Raw genomic sequence first — 20734 nt, 5'->3', positions numbered from 1 at the left:
TGTGTGACCCTTGAAGAATCTTGAGGTGTCATAGTTATTTCAGAGTATTCGTGGCTACAACACGACGTAAACAAATCGTGCAAAGTGGCACAGGAGCAGACAGATAAACGCGCACAGGTGCACGGACACATTTATGAAACACATGCCGGACAAACTGTGGTCCGTGCTGAGAGTTACAAGGCAAATGTGTTCAAATTCAACATGTGTGCTACACAGGACACGACTGATCTGTTTTTAGATTATTATTAGAAACTCACAGACCAGGTGAAATAACTTTAATTTTCACCCATTCATTTTAGATGTCTGTCACAGATAAAGCAGCATTATGTGTGTAGAGCTGTTAAAAAGTTCTTTCTGTGTAAATTATAGTAAATAGAAGATATAAACAAGCCTTAAAAGTTCTGAATAAGAAATCCCAGCAGTACCATTGCAGTGAGATTTGCATTAAACACAAAATATTCCATTTTGAGAACATAATTTTGCACTCAAATGCACATTCTTGGCTTTAAAGTCATTCGCTATGCCTCCAACTTTACTTAGAGACGATGACGACAGCTGAAAGGGGCCGACTGTTCCTAAAAGAAGCGTTGCCTTTGCACAATCCCCAAATCCAGAACGAGTTGAAAAGGTGTAGATTTTCATATCTTTCCATGTCATGCAAAATATAAACTGATGGGATAGGTTGCTTGTTAAATGAGGTGTGTTATAGATGAAAGAATTAACATCTGTGTGTGGGACTGTGTGTGCTACCTTCCAAGGAACTGCAGATTGAAATGATCTAGTAGCCAAATGTGGTTCAAAGACTTTTTTTTATCAAATCAGTGTTTTTGTGTGTGGAGCCTGAAAAATAAAGAACAAAACTAAACTACACATACAAGGGACAGACCTGTAATCTTGTAAAATAACCTCCCAATAAATGTCATTTTTTGAAGCCTGTAAAGCTCAGTTTATTGTGTAGTTTAGGACAATATATGCACCACAAGCTACAGCCTCATAAGTCTTTTACAAACAATATAAACACTGTTTTAAAAAAGTTTTTTTTAGGCTGCTGATTCACCCTGTGAACGCTTTTGAACATACAGGCAGATTTCTTAGGAGAAGAAGGTGTGGGCGTAGATTTTTGGGTAATGGGAAGACTCATAAGCAGGGATCAGGTCTTTCCCTGGGCATTTTTGTAATTTCCTTGACTTCTGGGGAATTGTGTAGATTTATGGCATAAATTTATGATAAAAATGTATCAACTGCCCCGATGGTTTCCTAAATACATTCTCTGTTTGGTTCATGTTTTTATTGGGAGAAAAAATGCATTTGTTGCAGGCGATACGTTTCCTGTGTTCCATGAAATCTAGATCTATGAGCATAAAGGAAACACACCACCCCGACTATTTGAAACACGTGCATTTCCCCCCTCAGTGAGAACATGAAAGAAGCAGTAATGTTACTTATGAAAACAAGCAGGCAAGTGTGGTTGAATTGCCACCTGGTGTTGGATTTTTTTTGTTTTCCTTTACTTAAAAACGACATTTGCATCTTAAACCACTGTGAAAAAAAGTAATGCATCAGAAATCAAGGAAATGAAGTCAAGTCAGACCCATGAATGTAGGTTTTCCAGATCATGATAGTCCTATGAGCTTGGAAAGAAAATAACTGGACTTCTTTAAGCTTCATGAAGATGTTTCGTCTCTCATCCTCTTCAGACAACGTCATACATGTTTTAAGCAAGGAAGGCAATCATCACAGGTCAAGTGCAGTTTAACATGGCACCTGTCAATATATTTTCTCTGCACACATTATCAAAAATAATTCAAAAACTGAAAAAAAGACAAAAAATGCAGTTACATAAAGTAGATGTGCATATGTGACCCTTGTTTTTCACATGAAGTGAGACAGCGCAATGTGCAGACGCATCCCTGCAGAAATAATGTTGAGAACCTGACAGAACAGTGGTTAAAATGACCGCTCACGGTTTGAAAAGTGCATTGAAAAGAAAAGGGCTGAGTTTGAAAAGACCATCAAACAAACTTCAGTTTTCTTTTGTGCTTAACAAGCACAAAGTGTCAGCAGAGCTGCTTCAGATAAAATGCAGTTTATATGTCTTTCACGCGCCCCTCATCCTCACCAGGACTAACCTAACGAGTGTACACGTGTGTAATAATAATAATAATAATAATAATAATAATAATAATAATAATCTTTGCTGGAATTTTAGCGCCATCTTGAGGTCCAGGCCGCTTTGCGCACTTGGATGCGCCTATAGGTCATCCATTAACTTCCCTTGCAGTCAATGATTATCGATTACAGCTCCACCGATACAAAGTTCGGTAATAACAGTGAAAATGACTGAGAAGGGACCATTATGGCGTTAAAAACATCTTCCTGCAGGCTTTTATTTAAATTCATCCATCAAGGTGTTGTGGCACCGCTCGCTGCCCAAAACGCCCACCGCTCCGTGCTGGGATGCAGCTCCACGAGGGGATACTACAACTCTGGAAAGCCCAGCTACGCTGGACCCGGAATGGCGGCCCACGTTCGGGTGGTGGACCTCCGTAGCGACACGGTGACCAAGCCGGGTCCGGCCATGCGCCAGGCAATGGCGGAGGCCGAGGTAGGAGACGACGTGATGGGAGAAGACCCGACAGTTAACGGTTAGAGTCGAAGAAAGAGTTAAATTCTGCTTTAAATGGTTTTCTGTTCTCTTTAAATTATAACTGACCCCTTGTCTGGTCTGTGTGTATTTTTATATTTGCACCAGGCTGGTTTAGTACCTCTTAGTTACTTCTTAATAATATATAGCAGACCATAGTTTCCATATTCAAGCACTGGTCACTTGGATTATCCAATACAGGATTACCCAGTAATCCAAATTAACCACACAGTTGGAGGATCAACCAAGACACCAACAGACAAAGAAAAAAAGTTATTTTCTTCTCTTCTATAAAGTGGTCACATCCCAAACGTGTGCTATTCCCGAGAAAAGTACTGTGTGGCTTACTTTTACATTAATTATTTTTTAAATGATCAGATTATTGACAGAAAATTCCTTTTAAAAAATGGAAAGTTTATTGAACCATGTAAAAATTGTAAATAAATAAATAAATAAATTACATTAAAAATTTCCATATATGACTTTTAATTTCTGTCGTATTTGCTATTTTGCGACATTTTTTAACAACTTAAAAATTGATTGTGGTGTGAAAAAAAAAACTTTAGTTAAAAGAATTTTTTTAATTTTGTTTTGTTTTTTTTGAAAAATAAAACGGAAATGGTTTGTGAACTTGGAAAATGAACTAAAATAAAATATAAATATAGACAAAATATCCTTCATTTTAGTCTTTTTCAGTTCGGTGCCTGCCTGAAACTTTGGATCATTTTCCTAAAACCTGCCTTTAACTTAAGCCTTCCATACAGTAATACTTAAAAGAAGAAAAGTATCACTGAAACTGATAAGAACTCAACTAAAACTAAACATTTCCAAACAATAAAACCTCCTCTGACACCAACAAGGCATTTTCAGTCAGAGAACCGCTGCTCACTGGACATTTTCTCTTTTTCAGACAACTCTCTGTAAACTCTAGAGATCATTGTGTGAGAAAATCCCACCAGGTCAGCAGTTTCAGCCTGTCTGCCACCAACAGCTGTGCCACGTTCAAAGTCACTTAAATCAACTATCATGCAGACAAAACTCTCTCCAAGTAAAACAAAGGTCTTTATGCTGACTTTGCAGTCTATATGACAAAATCCTCTCTGTCCTTTGAACCATGACTAGAGAAATGGTTTACTGCACTGCAGTCTTCTAAAGTCTTTGCATTTTTGTATGTGAAATGCTGCTCAAACGTAAAGCGTGATGTCTGCAGAGTTACAGAAAATCGCAGCAGATATGTTCGGGATGGAGGCCGCCCTGTTCGTCCCCTCTGGAACGATGAGTAATCTCATTGCAGGTCAGTTTTGCTTTCACCTGGCAGTGTGTGAATTAGTCTTAACTAGTCCTGGATGGTCGCAAACATGCCTCCATTTCATCCAACAGTGATGGTGCACTGCAGGGAGCGGGGCGACGAGGTAATCGTGGGGGACTTGTCCCATTTACACATCTACGAGCAAGGAGGTAGCGCTCAGGTGAGTGTGCCGCAGCAGCTTCATCTATGATGGGGTTTTTTTGTAACTAGACAAGAGTGTGTGTGTATTTGTTGTGTTGATACAGCTGGCTGGCGTGCACTCCACCACGGTGACCACGCTCCCCGATGGGACGTTTGACCTGGAGCAGCTGGAGTCAAAGATACGCCACGGTTACCCAGACCCCCATTACCCACGATCACGGCTCGTATGTGTGGAAAACACGCACAACATTCAAGGTGGACGTGTGCTACCTCTGGCTTTTCTGCAGGAGGTGTGTGTGCATGACTTTCACTTTGATTAGTCTGACCCCAGATCCACTTTGCATCAGTCCAATTTAAGCGAGCTTTGTCTCAGAGAAGATGTCAGTGTTTCTGGATTATGTGTTCATATGGATTCTTCTTTGATAGAGTTTTGACCTGCATTTGTGGACGGCACAACGTTCATAGGCAGTGATTTCTAGAAATTTTCCTGAGCCCATGCAGTGCTTTCGGTGACTCATGCCTGATTTTAACACAGTGCTGCCTGAGATCTCCAGCAAAGTAGCTCCTTAACTGATGCTTCAGGGTCACCTGATCCAGACCCAACTATAAGCCTTTTCAAAAAGGAAAGTTTTAAGTTTAATCTTAAAAATAGAAAGGGTGTCTGTCTGTCACCTGAACTCAAAGCAGGAGCTGGTTCCTCAGGAGAGGCTTTTACAGCCTCCAAGAACTTCAAGAAACCCTGTAGGTCGAAACTAAAGTGCTCCACTGGGATGATAAGATACTATGAGGTCTTAAGGCTATGATGGGGTCTTATTATTTAGAACTTTGTGTTTAAAGGTAAAGATTTTGAATGAAATTCTGTATTTAACAGAACAGAAAAGCTAATATTGGAGAAATATGTTCTCTCCTTGTGCTCCCTGTTCAGTACAGCATGTTAGCCAAAGTAGTACGGACGTAGGGTGGCGTGAATCATTTCACTGCTCGCAGCAGAGACCACAGTTTGGGTCATATACATTTGGTTATCATTTGAAATACATTGTTAATTAAATTTCTTCAATTATTATTAAAGATACCTTTTCTTGGTTGCCATGGGGATGTATCCCCGGAGACTTTGTTGTAGACTCGTAGTCTCCGGCAGGAAGATTTCCCATTGAAATGTATTATTTACAGAGTCATGCTGATTGCCACATTTTGATGCAAAAGCAATAGTGATTCGTGCCTTATTAAAAATTTAATGATGTGATGTTTGGATGGTTTGTTTCCATGTTTAAGGTGCGTGCTTTAGCAGATCGATATGGTCTGTCCGTTCACATGGACGGAGCCCGGGTAATGAACGCCGCTGTAGCTCAGGGAGTGCCTCCATCTGCCATACTGCAGCACACAGACACTGTTAGTGTGTGCCTCTCCAAGGTGGGTTTGAAGTATATAAACACACACACACAAAGTCAAGATTCTTCTTAACCAAGGTGAAACTGGATTAATGTAACAATCAAAATCCTGGGTGTGTATCAGGGTTTGGGCGCCCCAGTTGGTACCGTGCTGGCTGGACCCAAGGACTTCATATCCAGAGCGGTACGGTGTCGCAAAGCACTCGGTGGGGGAATGCGGCAGGCTGGCATACTGGCAGCAGCTGGAAAACTCTCCTTACAGAATATGATTGGAAGACTGGAGGAGGATCACGGCAATGCAAAAATGTTTGCTCAAGGTGAGTAACTACCTGGTTATTCCATGAAAATTCAATCCACGTGACTTCCTCAGGATCTGCTGTTTTTTTATGCAATAACTTTAGTATGTTTAATGAAGCCATGCAAAATCTTACCTTTATATAGTGAATGTTTCCTGAGTTCTAGAGGCTCAAATTACTGGAATTTGACTGATTTTACATGAATACCCTTCAATGAAAATTAAATACTTTACTGGCTCCCACTTTACTCCTTTGTGTAATTAGCTTGTTTCTTCTCCACGCTCAGCTCTTCTCGACTGCAATCCTAACTTGTTCGCTGTTGACTTGGCTGCCGTGGAGACAAATATCCTGCGTTTCCGCCTGCAGGATCTCAGTTTGAGTCCCCGCGAGTTCTGTGACCACATGGCTCAGGTTAGCGAGAGTGAGGAGGCTGCACTCGGGCAGGGGATACAGGTTCTCATGTACCCTCATTTTGGGAACTCTGTCAGGGCCGTGTGGCATCTTGGGATTTCTCCTGAAGACACTCAGCTGGCCATCCAGAAAATGCAGTTTGTGGTTTCTCAGCATGTGATGGAAAATATCAGGGCCCAGTGAAACCCAAGTCAGGATGAAACCTAATCTTAGAATGATTACAGAGTAATGTAGACTGTGAAAAATGGGACAAACACTTCTACAAGCATGTGAATCTGTTAAATGTAATTAAGCACAGTGTCTTGAATTTTATTTTGCGCCCTTATGATTTATCTTTTATTAAAGAGATGGGTGCAAATACAACAAAGGGCACAGATGATGAAGACCTTCGTCCATTTTAACTGTGCAGCTCTCTGTAAGAATTTATATTAATCATTACTATTCTTTATATTATATTAATGAATATAATATTGAGGACTCTGTTGGAAAATGACCCATATTTCTGTACTCGCTTAAACTTCAGCAAACTTTAGAAATCTGACAACAAATTTGGAAACTTATTACCGCTGACTTTCTTTATTTTTTCAAATGTAAATAAAAGCAATAATAAAAACATGAAAGAAGCTTCTAAGAAGCATTTGTCACCTCATTTGTATGTTCTTATTTACTCACAGGTGTTTCCATCATCATAAAGTGGTGCAGAAAAGGCCCAAATCATCAGAAATTAAAGAAATAATAATAAAAAAAACATTCAAATGTCCTGGTGGTGGGTGACTGTCTGTTTTAAGGTGTCCTCCAAAATTCTCAAAGCTTGTTTTTGGCCACAAGATGGCACTACAATATCAGACCTCGAGTTTTTATGACTATAAGCAACAACAAAAAAGTGGAAATCAATTCTGGTATCTGGTTTTTATAACCAAAAAAGAAAAAGGATATTCGATATGTCAATACTTGTCGTGGTGAAGAAGGCAAGAAAAAGATCTGGCAGCGGTGGGATTCGAACCCACGCCATCGAAATGACTGGAGCCTAAATCCAGCGCCTTAGACCACTCGGCCACGCTACCGTGATACCACACGTCAGACACATATCTATTTATATGACGGGAAACATTATGTTCTTATTCACGTTATACCATTGATGGTGTAGTTTCACTACTACTACTAATACTAATAACTTTCTTCGAGCACATAATAAATTTGTAGTTATCACTGAAGCCCTGGACGGATAAGGCACTGCTAATATTTTTAATAAGAGCTAAAGAATGGTAAATGGTCTGTATTTGTATAGCGCTTTACTTGGTCCTAAGGACCCCAAAGCGCTTTACACTATACACAATCACCCACCCATTCACACACTGGTGATGGCAAGCTACGTAAAGAACGTACTCCCAACCCACTGTTAAGGTAGCTAAAGCCATTTTGGGGCCCTGTTAAACAAGTAAATATTTGCAAGGATGTTTGGCTTGTCACCTGCACGATAGCTATTAAATGGCATGTAAGTGCGGTCGTAAAGTTTCCGATGAACCTCCGTGCTGCCATACGTGGCCTGTTTAGCTAGGCAACCATTGCTTGGAGTGGCACTTTGGAGGACGGTACAAACGGTTCTGCTCGTGGTACTGTCAAATGCTCCTGTGAAAGTACACAATTTTGCTTTTGCGGCCTGGCTGTACGATAATAATTTTAACTACTGCTACTTACGCTGTTTTTATTTGTTTGCCAGATCTAATTGAGACCTGTCAGAAGTCTTTTCTTCCTTACCGCTAAACACTCATTTCCGATTTATAATTCTATTTCCGACCGTCCTGAACGCAGCAGGACGCAGGGGCGTGGCCAACAGAGAACACTGCGATACGTGCGGAGGGAAGCCTTCGCCGTGGTGGACGGAACAAGAACAAAAGCCCTGCGCCAGGCACGTCCCGGACCTTGAGGATACCACGGAGAACTAGGAGGCATCCACTCTTGTTTTGGTCTCAGAGGAGGGGTGAACTCCTGCTCCTGGAGCCTTGACTATTTAAGTGCAAACCAATACCGAGAGACGGAAGAAGACCGAGGTGACTGGATTTGCTGTCACAGTCTGTCAAGATTGAGGGATTAGAGGTGTGTCTTTACATCCGATTATTCATTGGCTGGTCATTTAATACTTTTACTATAACATATCTAACAGCAGGTCGCGATAGATTAAATTAGAAGATGATTCTTTGTAGGAAACTCCACTGCTGCATGCTGTAGTTGTACAACAGGAATGGCTGCTGCTAGATGTTTTACAACGTGGGGGGCACATTGAACCTGCAGAAGCATGTTCTTGAGTGTGCATTCCTGTGCTCCTACTTTAAAACTCTCAGAGCACAGTAACCTTTGATTACAGAAGGACCGACTGACTTGCTAGATAACACAGATAAAATGAATGGAAATGCTTTTGATTGCTGGTAGCCTTACTGATAACTTAGAGCTCCCATGATGTGTGTTGTTGAATGAAATATATGGCTGTAACTCAAATGTGAAGGTCTGGCCCCCTTTGAAGTCCTCACATTTGGTGTAAGAGTTGTGCAGCCATGATCCATGCTTGTTTTGGACATACACTAACATGGCTGTCACCTGGTTCCCTGACTGTGCACTCTGCATGTGACTGTTTTTTCCCTACTTCCAGTCCATTCTCACACTCTGTTGTCAAAACAGCAACAGAAACCATGGAGGACGAACTCATGTTCAGCATGGAGGAGGATGGCAGCGCCAAGAGACCCTCTGCCCAGCGGAGTGCCCTCAAACACAGAGCATCCTCCCTCAGCGAGTCCAACGCCAGCGAGGATGATGACGAAGACCACTTCATCTGCCCCATCCTGGACGATTCGGCCAAAGAAGTGTGCAGCCACCTTAAAAACCTGGTTTACACACGGCAGCTGTCAAACTCGCTCCCTAAATCCAACTTCATGTACAGGGTGAGATATAAGACGTGGGGATATGACAGTTTGTTGTGCTGATGCATCATCCCCACCTCTCAGTTCTGCAATGTTTCTGTTTGCCTTTTAAGGTGTGATGATACGCGCATGCCTGCACACACGTTCTGTGTAGCTCGTCTGGTATTTCAACGTGTGTGTTTATGTGTTTGATCGAGTGAAGCGCTGGTCAACCCACCTTTTATTTAAATGTACTTTCTGACAGGAAGCAGCAGAGAGCGGTTTCACCTCGTGATTATGATGTGTGTAAACACGGCTCTCTCTCTCTCCACATCAGCAGGGAGCTGCAAGAAAAGCTCGATTCAGTGCGCGCGGCTCTTTAAATTTTTGTGTGGCGGTGGTGTTGCTGTTTCAGAGCCTCCTGGCTGTTAATGTTATCTAAAGTGATGTTGCATACATTTCCTGTTGATGATAAAGGATCCGTTTTCTTGTTTGTTTGTTTTTTTTTTGCATAGAACGAAAAAGAAACAGATACAGTGGCAGGACATCGATCGTACAAGGTTTTGTCTGAGAGTGCACGGGTATGTTTGGATCTAAATCTTGGTTTTTCCTTCTCTCCCTTTTATACCACTGACCATCCACGCCTCCAGCTCCTCACTCTGCCCTTCAATTTGCCTCTCCCTGCTTTTACTTTTAACCACTTCATCCCTCCCGGATCTTTTTTTTTTATTTTTTATTTTATGGATAAACATGTGTCGCCTGTTCCTCTTCAACATAAGTGCTGCTCCTTCCTCACTCTAAATAGAAAGACATCTGCTGGACTGTGAGCAGTGGTGCACGAGGAGGACGTGCTGCTGAGCAGCGTAGGTTCGGGCCAAGGCTTGGGTTACTTGCTAACAGATTTAGCTTACTCGTGACATCTGATTCAAGTTATTTTTTTGAAAACTGCACATGTTCACTTTAAGGTAGCTGTAAATTATTTTATTTACAGCGACCTTACAGCCCAGAAATCCACTCATAATTTTACCATGGCTTCATTCTCCTGTGGTATTTGTTTTCAGTGTCTGCTTCATGTTTGTGTGCTTTGTTGTGAGCCACGTGGTTGTTTTGACTCCCTAAATCGAGAGGGAGAGCCCTTTAATGCAGAAATCGTGACATTATAGATTTCAATTTGAGAGCTGATAATAATTGCAGAAAAAACAATGCATGCATTGTTGAGTAAAGAGAACAGACTGGCTTAGAACTGCTTTTATTGTGCAGATTAAACAGCTTTGCATGGAAGGGCTTCCCCTCTTTCTTCTGTGTTCGAGCAATCCTGATGTGAGAAACTGACTTTTATTCTGCTCCCGAGCTCATAAGATCTTTATATTTCTCTGTCTTGTTTTTCTACCAGGCAACATGGCTGCACGCTATCGAAAAGGCAAAAGCGATGCCCGACCCCTGGGCGCAGTTTCACCTGGAGGAGATAGCGACTGAACCCTGCATTCGTTACAGGTCTGACTTTGACTTTGTGGCAAAGATGAAACTCTTTCACAGCAGATTTGACCTCTTCTGTTTGACCCAAAAAGCAAGTTCTGTGCCAGGAAAAACAGCTAAATCTTAACCTAATAAATTTAAAATGCAGCCAGTCTGTAATCATAACATTGTTTGTCAATCAGGAAATTCAAATAAAATCTGCATTTACTGATGTTTTAACCACTCAGGAGCCAGTGCAACAAGCTTTAAATGAAGTTGAAATGACTGAAATGTTCGCATACTGTTGCTTATCGACGTATACAGCAAAAATGTGACAGTCATGTGAGTAATATTTGCCCTCCTTTGGCTCAGTTTGTGGTCTGCAGTAACTGCTGAGGAAGATATCCAACCCTTTAGAGCTTTATGTTCTTCTCCTAGTCGTTAAGTTTGGTGGTGAGCTGGAGGTGTGCAGTGTTTTCTTCTTTTTAGTTTTTCCACCGAAAATAACTGCCTATTATGCAAATGAAAAGCAGTAGAGCATCAATTTTTATAGATATGAGGAAAAAGTGATCTCGGCCTTTGTGTATATCTGTAAAAGTATGAAAAAGAGTAGTTTTAAATCATTTCAATGAGTTGTTTGGGCTCGTCTTGAACCGACAGCAGACCTCATTTATTCTCTGTTGCTCATATCTCGGTCAGTGATGCTCTGCTATTATTAACTGTACACAAACATCTCTGGCGTCTGTTGGCCCCATGAACTTGGGTGTGATGCTGAATGTGCATCCAGATATTATGACCACAGAATCCTGTGGCTGCTGCATGAACAGCTCTCACAGTCCAAACTGCAGAAGCACACATGAGTTCACTGGGTGCGGACAAAAAGCAGGAGGAAAAATCCCGTTACGTAACCAGACGGAGAGCTTGTATTTGACTGCGGGGGAGGAGGGATCGTCAGGGGTGGGATTTGCCCTCATGCTCCCATTACATGTGCTAATTTTACCCTCGTGTAACCTCACTCCTCTTTGCCCCCCTGCAGGAGGAACTCAGTGGGATGAAAGTCATAGTACGTTGCGTTCCTAAAGCAGAGATTAGATGTTGGAAAGGGAACAGGGCTCGTTTTTCCGTGGGCGGAAAAATAGAGTTTAGAGTTTTAGGACGTGCAGCTGCACTTTTAGTACATCCAGCATACATTAACTCGGGACACACGCCCAGACGGGCCAAACAGACAGTCTGATCCTGTCTGATAGTGTTCACACCCACATTTATATCACTATAGTCAACTCCCTCCACTCCAAAATAACGTCAGTCCTAAACAAAATGAATAAGAGAGGTCAAAATGACCTTAAATGAAAAGTCGTTCCCTCCCTGCTACATTCTTCTCTCCTTGTTGTTTTTGTGTGCAAAGGAAACTCGATGCTTGTATGTGCTTCCTTGATAAGAATAATTAATGGGCTGCTGATGGAGAGACTGCACTGGGCAAACATGAACAGAAGTAAGAAGCTTAAATAACTTCTGTGATGAATAGTTTTATCTCTGTTTTCTCGGTGTGCTGGGTTATTGATCGAGGGAGGGGAATGGCTTCAAAAAGGCAGGTCAGCGAGGCGATGGGCCTGTGAATGATTAACAAAGTAATAGGTGGAAAACAATCTGAGAAAATAAACACGGACATCTTCTCCCGGCACAGCCGTGCTGCTCTGTGACTAAAAAAAACAACAAAAAACATGAGCCACAGATGTGTCACAGCAAGAAGACACGATTGCAGAGCTGAAGTACACTCAGGCGGGGATCATACACGGGCAGCTGCAGATACATGAGCGAGTATTCATTGCTTTTGGAATCCTTTAAAGCTGCTCAGTGAAATTTACACCAGTGGGAGACGAGCAGACGCTGATAGATTTGGCTACACCTAAAATTTATTCTACTTTCACGTTTTTTCTCAGTTCATTGTTCGTTTAATTATTAAAAAGAAATGTCCACCTCCATTTTTTTTTTTTCCTGTCCAGTCTGCCAGTGTGATGAATAGTTATATTTACAGGGAGGTGCACATCGGGTTACAGCAGAGGTTACAGAAGCTAAATGTCAGTGTTCCTGTTTTACATTATCACCAAACCCACTTCTTCACAGAAGTGCTGTGCACGTTGTTAAGTCAGCTGAACAATGTGTTAGTAGCTGCTAATACTTTAAACGTTAAAAAGCCTAAATGTTGTTAACTCATATTATTCGCATGTTAAAAAACATAAGTTTATAGTTGATTTTTGTTTTGCAAAACAAAACGGCGATCCTCGCATCTTCGGGGTTTTTTTTTGGTTTTTTTGTTTTTTTAAATTACTGCATTTGCTATGCATTATACAACATTTCTGCTGTGGACTGTTGTGTCTTAAATTCTCTTAAAACCTTACAAAATGATCTACAACTGTCAAAATAATGTAAAATCGTAATGCTGAAAGTTTAAAAAAATTTGCAGAAATAAGTAGCTTTACTGTTTTGTTCGTTTTTGGGGTTTTTTTAATGGGTCATATCTCCCTCAAATCTCCCTGAAAAATTTGGATACTGTTTTTTATTCTGTCCTATTCTCAAAACTACTCAAAACCTCTCAGAATTACACCCGTTCTATATACACTATTTTGGAGTCGCTCACTCATGAAATCCTGCTGCCTCTTTCAAATGCAGACATTCTGATTGGGTTAGATTGAAGTATTCGAGGTTTTTATTTTTTATTTTTTATTTTTATTTTTTTAAATACATAGATGTCAAATCCTCTTTTAAATTTTTAATAGTATGTAATTAAATAGATAATTAATATAGCTGTTCATCTTCACAGGTACAATGCCGTTACAGGGGAATGGGTTCAAGACCAGATCCACATGAAGATGGGTACACAGGTACTACACCTCACTTTACTTTAGGAACTCACAGTGTCTTTCTCTCTCATCTAATTTATGTCCCCTTGTCTTGTTTCTCACAGCCTTTTGGGAAAGGGGCCATGAGGGAGTGCTTCAGAGCGTGAGTCTATATTCATCGCTTCTTATCTAATGACTGTTGCCCTCATGACGTTCTGGTCTCTTTGTAAACAAAACAGAGGAAAATGACTGACTTAAATTAGAAAGCAGCGCAGGTCAACATTCCTCACATTTCTCTGTCAGGATAGCAGCAGCTGACATGTTCATTATTTTCTGAGAAACACGCTAAACGGGCTCTGTGAAGTCTCTTGTGGCGGGACATGGAGCTCATTTTTAACTCTTTCTCATAGTATTGGTTCCCTGGATGTTAATTGGTTAAAATCGCAGTGGGCGGCGCCATCACGGCTGCACTGGCTTTTGCATGGCACTGCAGAATCCCAGAGAAAAAGCCTAACACTAATTGTTAAAGGTCAATCGTCTGTTATGTTGGGAATGTAAGAGAGCCATCAATCAACACCCCCCCCCCCCCCGCCCCCCCGCCCCCCCACACACACACACACTTTAGTTATTTTCCGTTTAAAAATAAATCTCCCAGCATCCACCAGCGCAAACATTAAAGGTCCTAAAAAAGAAGCATGTTTTTCCTCTTGGATTTATACACATGTGGATTTAAATCAGTTTTTCTTCTGTGACCTGAGATCACTTGGGGCACATCTGATATCTATTATTTATGAAGAAGGCTTTATTTATGTATTTTTATTAAGATTTAAAGCAGCGAGGGAGTTTCTTTATCTTTAAAGTAATGTAGATTTACTGTGATCCGTTTACCCTGCAGGAAGAAGTTGTCGAATTTCTCACACAGCAGCAACTGGAAGTCGGCGTCCAACTATGTGGCCAAGCGTTACATGGAGACGGTGGATAGAAATGTTTACTTTGAGGACGTCAGGCTGCAGATGGAGGCCAAACTTTGGGGCGAGGAGTACAATCGCCACCGACCTCCCAAACAGGTACGGGAGAAATGAGGTGGTATCGATAAAATCAGGGGAAGTCAACAGAAAGAGTTTGGGAAGACGTACTGGCCTCTGATTGGTGCTTCTTTTCTTTTTTTTCTTTCTTTTTTTTCAAATATTTATATACTATTCGGATAAGCGGTTGAGAAAAGACTCAAATGTGATTTCCAATTAAATGAAAATTATTTTCCTTTTATTATCTTATGCTGACCCTTTAGCTGCTCCCACTTTGAGTTAACTTTCTTATGATTGGCTGCCCCTCACAAACAGAAGACTTGAACAGCAGGTGGGTGGGGCTTCAGAGATGACCATATTAGGGATATCGGCTCTCAGTGACACCATACAGAGCCAAGACCAGAAAAAACTGTCTGTAACGGAGCATTTAGTGAACTCTGGAGCCTTCAGTTTTCGCTTGCAGGTATATATTTGTACATTTACCAATATTTTTAAAAGATCCGGGTCTTATCTTAAGTTGCCTCCTGTCATCTCTTATCACCCTCACCCCCCAGTATCAGAATCAGATGATGCCTCGTAATCCTCGTTCCGTTTTAAATCCTCAGGTGGACATCATGCAGATGTGTGTGGTGGAGATGACAAACCGACCCAGTAAACCTCTCTTCCACCTGGAGCATTACATCGAGGGCAAGTACATCAAGTACAACTCCAATTCTGGCTTTGTCAGGGACGACAACATCCGCCTCACTCCACAGGTGAGTGGTCGCCTGTGGAGTGGTATGAATACATGCTAAAGACACAAGCTGAAGACACAGTCAAATATAATTTCCCTCTTTTCTCCGTCAGGCCTTCAGTCACTTCAGCTTTGAGCGGTCGGGCCACCAGCTGATCGTGGTGGACATCCAGGGAGTCGGCGATCTCTACACCGACCCTCAGATCCACACAGCGAAGGGGACCGACTTTGGAGACGGAAATCTAGGTATGCTTACCTTTCAGCAAACTGCTGCTACAAACTTAGATCAGTAAGTGTTTAAAAAGCTTCAACCTGATCACACCTGTGTTTCAGGTGTGCGAGGCATGGCCCTGTTCTTCCACTCGCATCTGTGTAACAAGATCTGCAAAAGCATGGGCCTGACGCCTTTCGACATTTCCCCTGCGGAGATGTCCCAGCTGGACGGCACCAACAAACTGCTCGTAATTATGTTTTAATCATGCTTTAAATATTAGGGGCTGAAATCAGCAGCCTTTAAAGTAGAAGTAGCAGCAGTAGGAATAGTTTGGGGGGGGTTATATTTATTACCTATACTTATTGGTTGGTTTATTACCTGGAAACAAACAACCATCAGTAGCAAAGTGGTGTGAGAGCGAATCACTTCCTGTGTGGACCAGTTTGGGTTTTTTGCTTTTCTTTCTTTTGGAAAGCCAAACTCACAAAAGCTTCCTCTTCCACTTGTTCTGCTGAGCTGTTTGGCTTCCTCATTGCTGCTTGCAGCTGTATCTCACTTTGCTCACAGTTTCCATATTTAGGCATGAATGTCTGCTGAAAGTTTATATCCTGGTAGAAGATGTTGGTCTGTGGCTTAAAAGAGCAGAGAACAAAAAGAAAGAGAAATTCTGAGTTCTTCCTCTTTTTATTTTCATCTTTCTTCCTTTTTTTTTTCTCATTGTAGAAGTCAGCCCAGACTGTGCTGAGAGGCTCAGAGGAGCACTGCGGTTCTCCTCGTGTTCGCACCATGTCGGCCAGCCGGGCGCCTCCGCTCCTATCCCGCCTGTCTGAGACCTCGTCTGCAGATGAGAGCATGAGCGACATGGAATCGATCCCCTGCTCCCCTCTCATCCTTCCCTGCTCCCCCCCAACTGCAGCTGGCTCTATAGGCAAGTTAGCAATCAGTAAATGCAAGCAAGACCCACAGAAAATGTTACTGTATATATAAAAATGGACATAGTAGTTAGCAAAGTCCAGTCATGAAGCTCTTGGTATTTTAAAAAGGGATGTAACGAGCGAGACGTGAATCAATTGCCTCATCGCTCTATTTGATTCTAACTAGAACCACATGTTTTGTTTGATTTATTAAATGAAGCTTAAAAGTAGTGATAGAGTTCTTAAACCCATCAGGAATGTGTTTACTGAGATCGCAAATCATGTGAGCAGAGACTTCTATGTAACTGGAAAGTTTTTTTACAACCAGAGGAATCCCCCTTGCTAGTATGGCAGGTTATGGCAGTAACATGTCCATCTTTCATATACAGTCCATGTTGTGATTCATTCTCAGATCTGGTATTTTCCCATTTTCTCGTTAATTTGAATGAATAAAAGCATTCACACTGACGACTACGTATAAATAAAGTGCACTAAGAGTACTTGGACAAAGTATTGACAGTGACATGGTCACATGTGCAAAACAAGAGGAACCAATAATCTATTTTTAGCCAGAAGGAGGATTTCAGCGTTGACAGTACTCATGTCGAGTTAGTAGACAGATTAGTATAGACATTTATGTCATTGTATGTTACTGGAAATTTGCTAGCAGAGGTATCTAGAGATATCTTGAGATACACAAGTATTCAGACATAGCTTACATACTGAGGAGCTAAAGTGGTGAGTGGTTTTGCATTTTATTTCAATTTTACAGGCTCGTCTTTTATCGGAATGTATGAACACGACAGAATAAGCAACACAAGCGAACACAGGGTAAGTAAAAACTGATGGTGAGAGTGGCTCTAACCAGCACAAGCAATGAAAGAAAGCACATTTAAAAAAACAAAGAGCGCTGCATCATCACTCCCCCAACCCCAAGCTTCACATTGATTAACAGCATTACTTACATTATTTAAAACTATATCTGTGTAGCTGACTTGTTGACAAAAGTTTACCACCAGGAATCAGAAATTCTTGTCTTAATTTTTGTCTTTAGGAATCAGAAAACGGCGGGGACAGCGGCTACCCGAGCGAGAGGAGGAGTGAAGGAGACCCAAATGACCACATAGACGGGGTAAAGATTTTTGTCACTGCTCAACAGAAATGGACAGAGGAAGCTTTTAGTTAATCATTAAATGTATTTTTCCTGTGATCCAAATCCCGCTTTTGGATCCAGTTTGTGAACGTCCTCTTGCATATTACCTGAAATGAGCTTCATCATGCCCCGTCGATGCACTTATTCAACACTTGTTAGATTTCGTGACAGCTGGTTTTACAGTCCGTGTCATATTGTCACATAGATCCATCATCGCTACAACAGACAATATTCAGAATCGGACGAGGAAAGTGTCAGACGGGTAAAGAAACATAAATATCCCTAAATCCCTTCCTCACCTCGTTCATAATCATCATCATCACCACTTTAATCAAATAACCCTACTTTAATTTCCCTTTGAACGTCATCTTTACTTTTGTTTTCCCATCACTTGTTTAACCATGAAAGCCCCTCCTTACCTCTCCTCTAATTCCACTCCTCCTACTTTGTTTCCCCTCACTAGCGGAAGATGGTAGCTCCTCCAAGAGTCTCTGCGAACTTAAACTCAAACACTCCTGACAACGAATGGGTGATTATTTGCATGGAAGCTCCTGAGCCAGGTGTTTCCCTGTGCAGCGCTTTGCAGTCTTTTTTTTAGCCGTGAAGCATAATGTTTGCCTCCAGCATGATGGCTCTGCTTTTCAAACGGTTCCGATTTGTGTGGATTGAACTCGCTGTCGCTATTTTCCTGTTGACGCCTGCTTTATTTATTTAGTGAACGAAAACAATTGGAAAATACAAATGGAGATAAAAAGTGATACTTGGAACTGAAACACCATCTACCTCCTTTACCTTCGCCTGCTCTGCCATCCCGCTTATTCTCACTTCTATAACTGTGTGTGTGTCTGTATGTGCGCTCCTTTTGCATTAACAGGGATGTACTCATCCATCTCTGAGCTCAAAGCAGACTTTCCTGGATGGGTACACCTCTGAGACTGCAGTGTGACTTTTCAACCATAATATATTTCTTGCAGTGAATATCAGATGGTAACTTTTTTTGTCCTTTTCTTCTTTCTTGGATCTTTGGTGCCTGCTTCTGTTCAGTTGACCGAGGAGAAGTGGACCTTCTATCACTCATCCCGCGCTCACGTCCACCGACCTTCCTGTGTGGCCACCGAGGTGGAACGACTCAACAATCTGCTGCAGAAGAAGATCGGCCAGTCGATTCTTGGAAAAGTAAGAGGAGGAAACATTAGTTAATTTAATGTTTCCGTGCCACTATTTAACTCTGGTCCCACCAACACTAAAAACACTTACATTGTTACAATTTTTGAAATCTTTCTTTGATTCTAAGCATTCATTTCAGTCCAAACTCCTCCTATCGCAAACCAAACACAATGAGGCAGCTCTGCATGCTTCAAGCGCTTATATTCTTTATCTCCCACCCAGGTCCACTTGGCTATGGTCCGGTACCACGAAGCGGGTCGTTTCTGCGAGAAGGACGAACAATGGGACCAGGAGTCGGCCATGTACCACCTGGAGAGAGCTGCCATGTGTGGAGAACTGGAGGCCATCGTAGCTTTGGGACAGTGCTGTCTGCAGCTACCTCATCATATACTGCCAGACATGGAGCTGGAGGTACTGTGCGCCATCTATTTTCCTTTCTTTTGTTGAGCTTAACTTCACAGGGTAGCTTTATATTCTGGTGTGTGTGTGTTGTTGGCAGGATAATGCAGGAAACAGGATGAGAGGTTTCAAGTATCTGCTGCAGGCTGCTGAGGCTGGCGACAGATCTTCTATGATCATAGTGGCCAGAGCCTTTGATACTGGAGTCGGTCTGTCTGCTGACAGGTGAGTGAAGGTTCATTCAAAGCAGATGTTTCAGGTAAAACGTAGGAATCCTGCCTTTGCTTGATAGTACTTCCCTCTTGTGGCCGGTTGGATTTTTACAGTTGCTTTTTTTAAGTGGTGGTGATTTGTGAGTTAAAGCATTTTATCCTTTCGCCTTCACAGAAAGCAGGACTGGGCCGAGGCGGTTCACTGGTACAACAGTGCGCTGAACATGATGGACTACGACGAAGGAGGAGAGTTCGATGGGACCCAGGACGAGCCTCGCCACCTTCTGCTGGCCAGAGAGGCAGAGATGTACCAGGAGGGAGGCCACAACCTCGCCGCAGACCCACAGAGAGCAGGTTCAACCCGATGCCGAGTGCAGAATTTTAACTTCAAGAAATCGTACACCAGTTTCTGTCTGACCGTTTTCCCAGTGAAGCAGTAGGGCTTGTGATTTTGATCTGTGGCACGGAGAAGCTTTAGTCTCACATGATGGTCGTGGGGTTGGGGTTCATTTCTGTTTGGTGGAGCGACTGCCTGTAACATCTCATTCTGTCTCTCTCCTGCAGGTGACCTTTTTACTGAAGCTGCAGAAGCCGCCATGGCGGCCATGAAGGGTCGACTGGCTAACCAGTACTACATGAAAGCTGAAGAAGCCTGGGCACAAATGGAGGAGTAACTCCACAACATAAAAGAGATTTATTTTAACCTCCAAAAAGGCCACGAGACTTGATGTGTGGCTGTTTTTCTTTCTTTTTTTTTTTTTTTTACACATTCTGGGTAAAACCTGAATGACTTCAGTTTACATTACTGTTTTTATGACAGATTTTTTTGGTGTTGGTGGTTTGTTTGTGTGCGCGTTTGGTGTGTGTTGAGCCATTCAGCATCAGACTTTTATCTTCAGGATTCTTTCTGTATGGTTGTAAAGCTAGATTTCCTGGCTCCTCATTTCTTTCATTTCATGTCTATATTAACCTTTAGAGTTAAGTTAATGTGATTCTATGAATGAAAAGGTCTGACCTATCAAAAAAAGATTTACTTATTTTGATGCAGATGTTAACATGTTTATGTTTAAGAGAATATGTGTGATAAAGAAAAGTGCTTGGAATATGAAACTGTAAAATAAAAGTTTGCCTTTCTTTTTACCAATCATGATCCTGTTGTGATTTTTCTAACTAGTGGAAGGACTCTTGTAACCTAAAATGAGGGTGTTTTGTGAGTGTCATAACAGAAACAATTTACCTTAGTTTTTTGCACCATTAACTAAAATAAGTTAATTTGCAGTCAGATTGGTTATGGGACAAAAGAAAACAAGTAAATGCTTCAGCTCACTAGTCTTGTTTTTCTTTGCAGTTTTCTCTGATCCCAGAGCTCAGAGATATGTCACCACTTTGCCAAGTTCTGGAAGAAGACCCATACTATTATCCTCAGAGAAGAGGAAGATTGGTCGGTATAATCTGGAATCGCTAAGTTTCAAGCCTGTGATGAACTGTAAACTGCTGTAGTGCAGGTTTTACATCATGAACTGAGAGGGTCCAACAAAG

The 20734-nt window shown here is 41.8% G+C and overlaps 2 protein-coding genes and 1 non-coding gene across 9 annotated transcripts; 2 read left to right on the top strand and 1 right to left on the bottom strand.

Annotated features, from left to right (window-relative positions):
- The first annotated feature begins 2288 nt into the window (after positions 1 to 2288).
- On the top strand, positions 2289 to 6814 carry tha1 (threonine aldolase 1). The gene is made up of 7 exons (XM_086304075.1): positions 2289 to 2645; positions 3855 to 3938; positions 4025 to 4113; positions 4199 to 4384; positions 5367 to 5504; positions 5607 to 5799; positions 6065 to 6814. Exons 1-7 carry the CDS (start codon positions 2357 to 2359, stop codon positions 6370 to 6372), a joined length of 1287 nt encoding a protein of 428 aa, XP_086160201.1. The 5' UTR covers positions 2289 to 2356; the 3' UTR covers positions 6373 to 6814.
- Positions 6815 to 7171: 357 nt separating this feature from the next.
- trnal-uag (transfer RNA leucine (anticodon UAG)) lies at positions 7172 to 7253 on the bottom strand. The gene has a single exon. It is a non-coding gene; the product is annotated as a tRNA-Leu (tRNA).
- A 755-nt stretch (positions 7254 to 8008) lies between these two features.
- Positions 8009 to 20339, top strand: eef2k (eukaryotic elongation factor 2 kinase). Of its 7 annotated transcripts, none has more exons than XM_086304069.1 (20): positions 8009 to 8286; positions 8837 to 9125; positions 9599 to 9664; positions 10477 to 10577; positions 13360 to 13420; positions 13504 to 13541; positions 14274 to 14445; positions 15009 to 15158; positions 15250 to 15382; positions 15470 to 15597; positions 16074 to 16278; positions 17037 to 17095; positions 17319 to 17396; positions 17623 to 17679; positions 17881 to 17946; positions 18462 to 18593; positions 18807 to 18995; positions 19084 to 19208; positions 19371 to 19549; positions 19760 to 20339. In XM_086304069.1, exons 2-20 carry the CDS (start codon positions 8877 to 8879, stop codon positions 19867 to 19869), a joined length of 2298 nt encoding a protein of 765 aa, XP_086160195.1. In that variant the 5' UTR covers positions 8009 to 8286; positions 8837 to 8876; the 3' UTR covers positions 19870 to 20339. The 7 variants fall into 7 exon arrangements, with proteins under 7 accessions (XP_086160195.1, XP_086160194.1, XP_086160198.1 ...); XM_086304068.1 differs by having other exon boundaries at positions 8010 to 8286; positions 8866 to 9125; XM_086304072.1 differs by lacking the exon at positions 9599 to 9664 and having other exon boundaries at positions 8010 to 8286; positions 8866 to 9125.
- The last annotated feature ends 395 nt before the right edge of the window (positions 20340 to 20734 follow it).

This window comes from Aulonocara sp. 'chitande type north' Nkhata Bay, linkage group LG8 (assembly GCF_057382095.1).
Source record: "Aulonocara sp. 'chitande type north' Nkhata Bay isolate Kocher_YH1m ecotype deep benthic linkage group LG8, A_spYH_male_GT1.1, whole genome shotgun sequence".
Lineage (NCBI taxonomy): Eukaryota > Metazoa > Chordata > Actinopteri > Cichliformes > Cichlidae > Aulonocara > Aulonocara sp. 'chitande type north' Nkhata Bay.
The sequence above is the reverse complement of the archived record's forward strand: the minus strand, read 5'-3'. Positions and strand labels throughout refer to the sequence as shown.

Bases quoted from the DNA above. Each gene is read 5' to 3' on its own strand.
- tha1 (XM_086304075.1), top strand. From the start codon at position 2,357: ATGGCGTTAAAAACATCTTCCTGCAGGCTTTTATTTAAATTCATCCAT. The intron at 2,646-3,854 runs GTTAGAGTCGAA...TGATGTCTGCAG, and splicing joins AGAAGACCCGACAGTTAACG to AGTTACAGAAAATCGCAGCA. The intron at 5,505-5,606 runs GTGGGTTTGAAG...GGTGTGTATCAG, and splicing joins TTAGTGTGTGCCTCTCCAAG to GGTTTGGGCGCCCCAGTTGG.
- eef2k (XM_086304069.1), top strand. From the start codon at position 8,877: ATGGAGGACGAACTCATGTTCAGCATGGAGGAGGATGGCAGCGCCAAG. The intron at 15,598-16,073 runs GTAATTATGTTT...TTCTCATTGTAG, and splicing joins ACGGCACCAACAAACTGCTC to AAGTCAGCCCAGACTGTGCT. The intron at 18,594-18,806 runs GTAAGAGGAGGA...TCTCCCACCCAG, and splicing joins GCCAGTCGATTCTTGGAAAA to GTCCACTTGGCTATGGTCCG.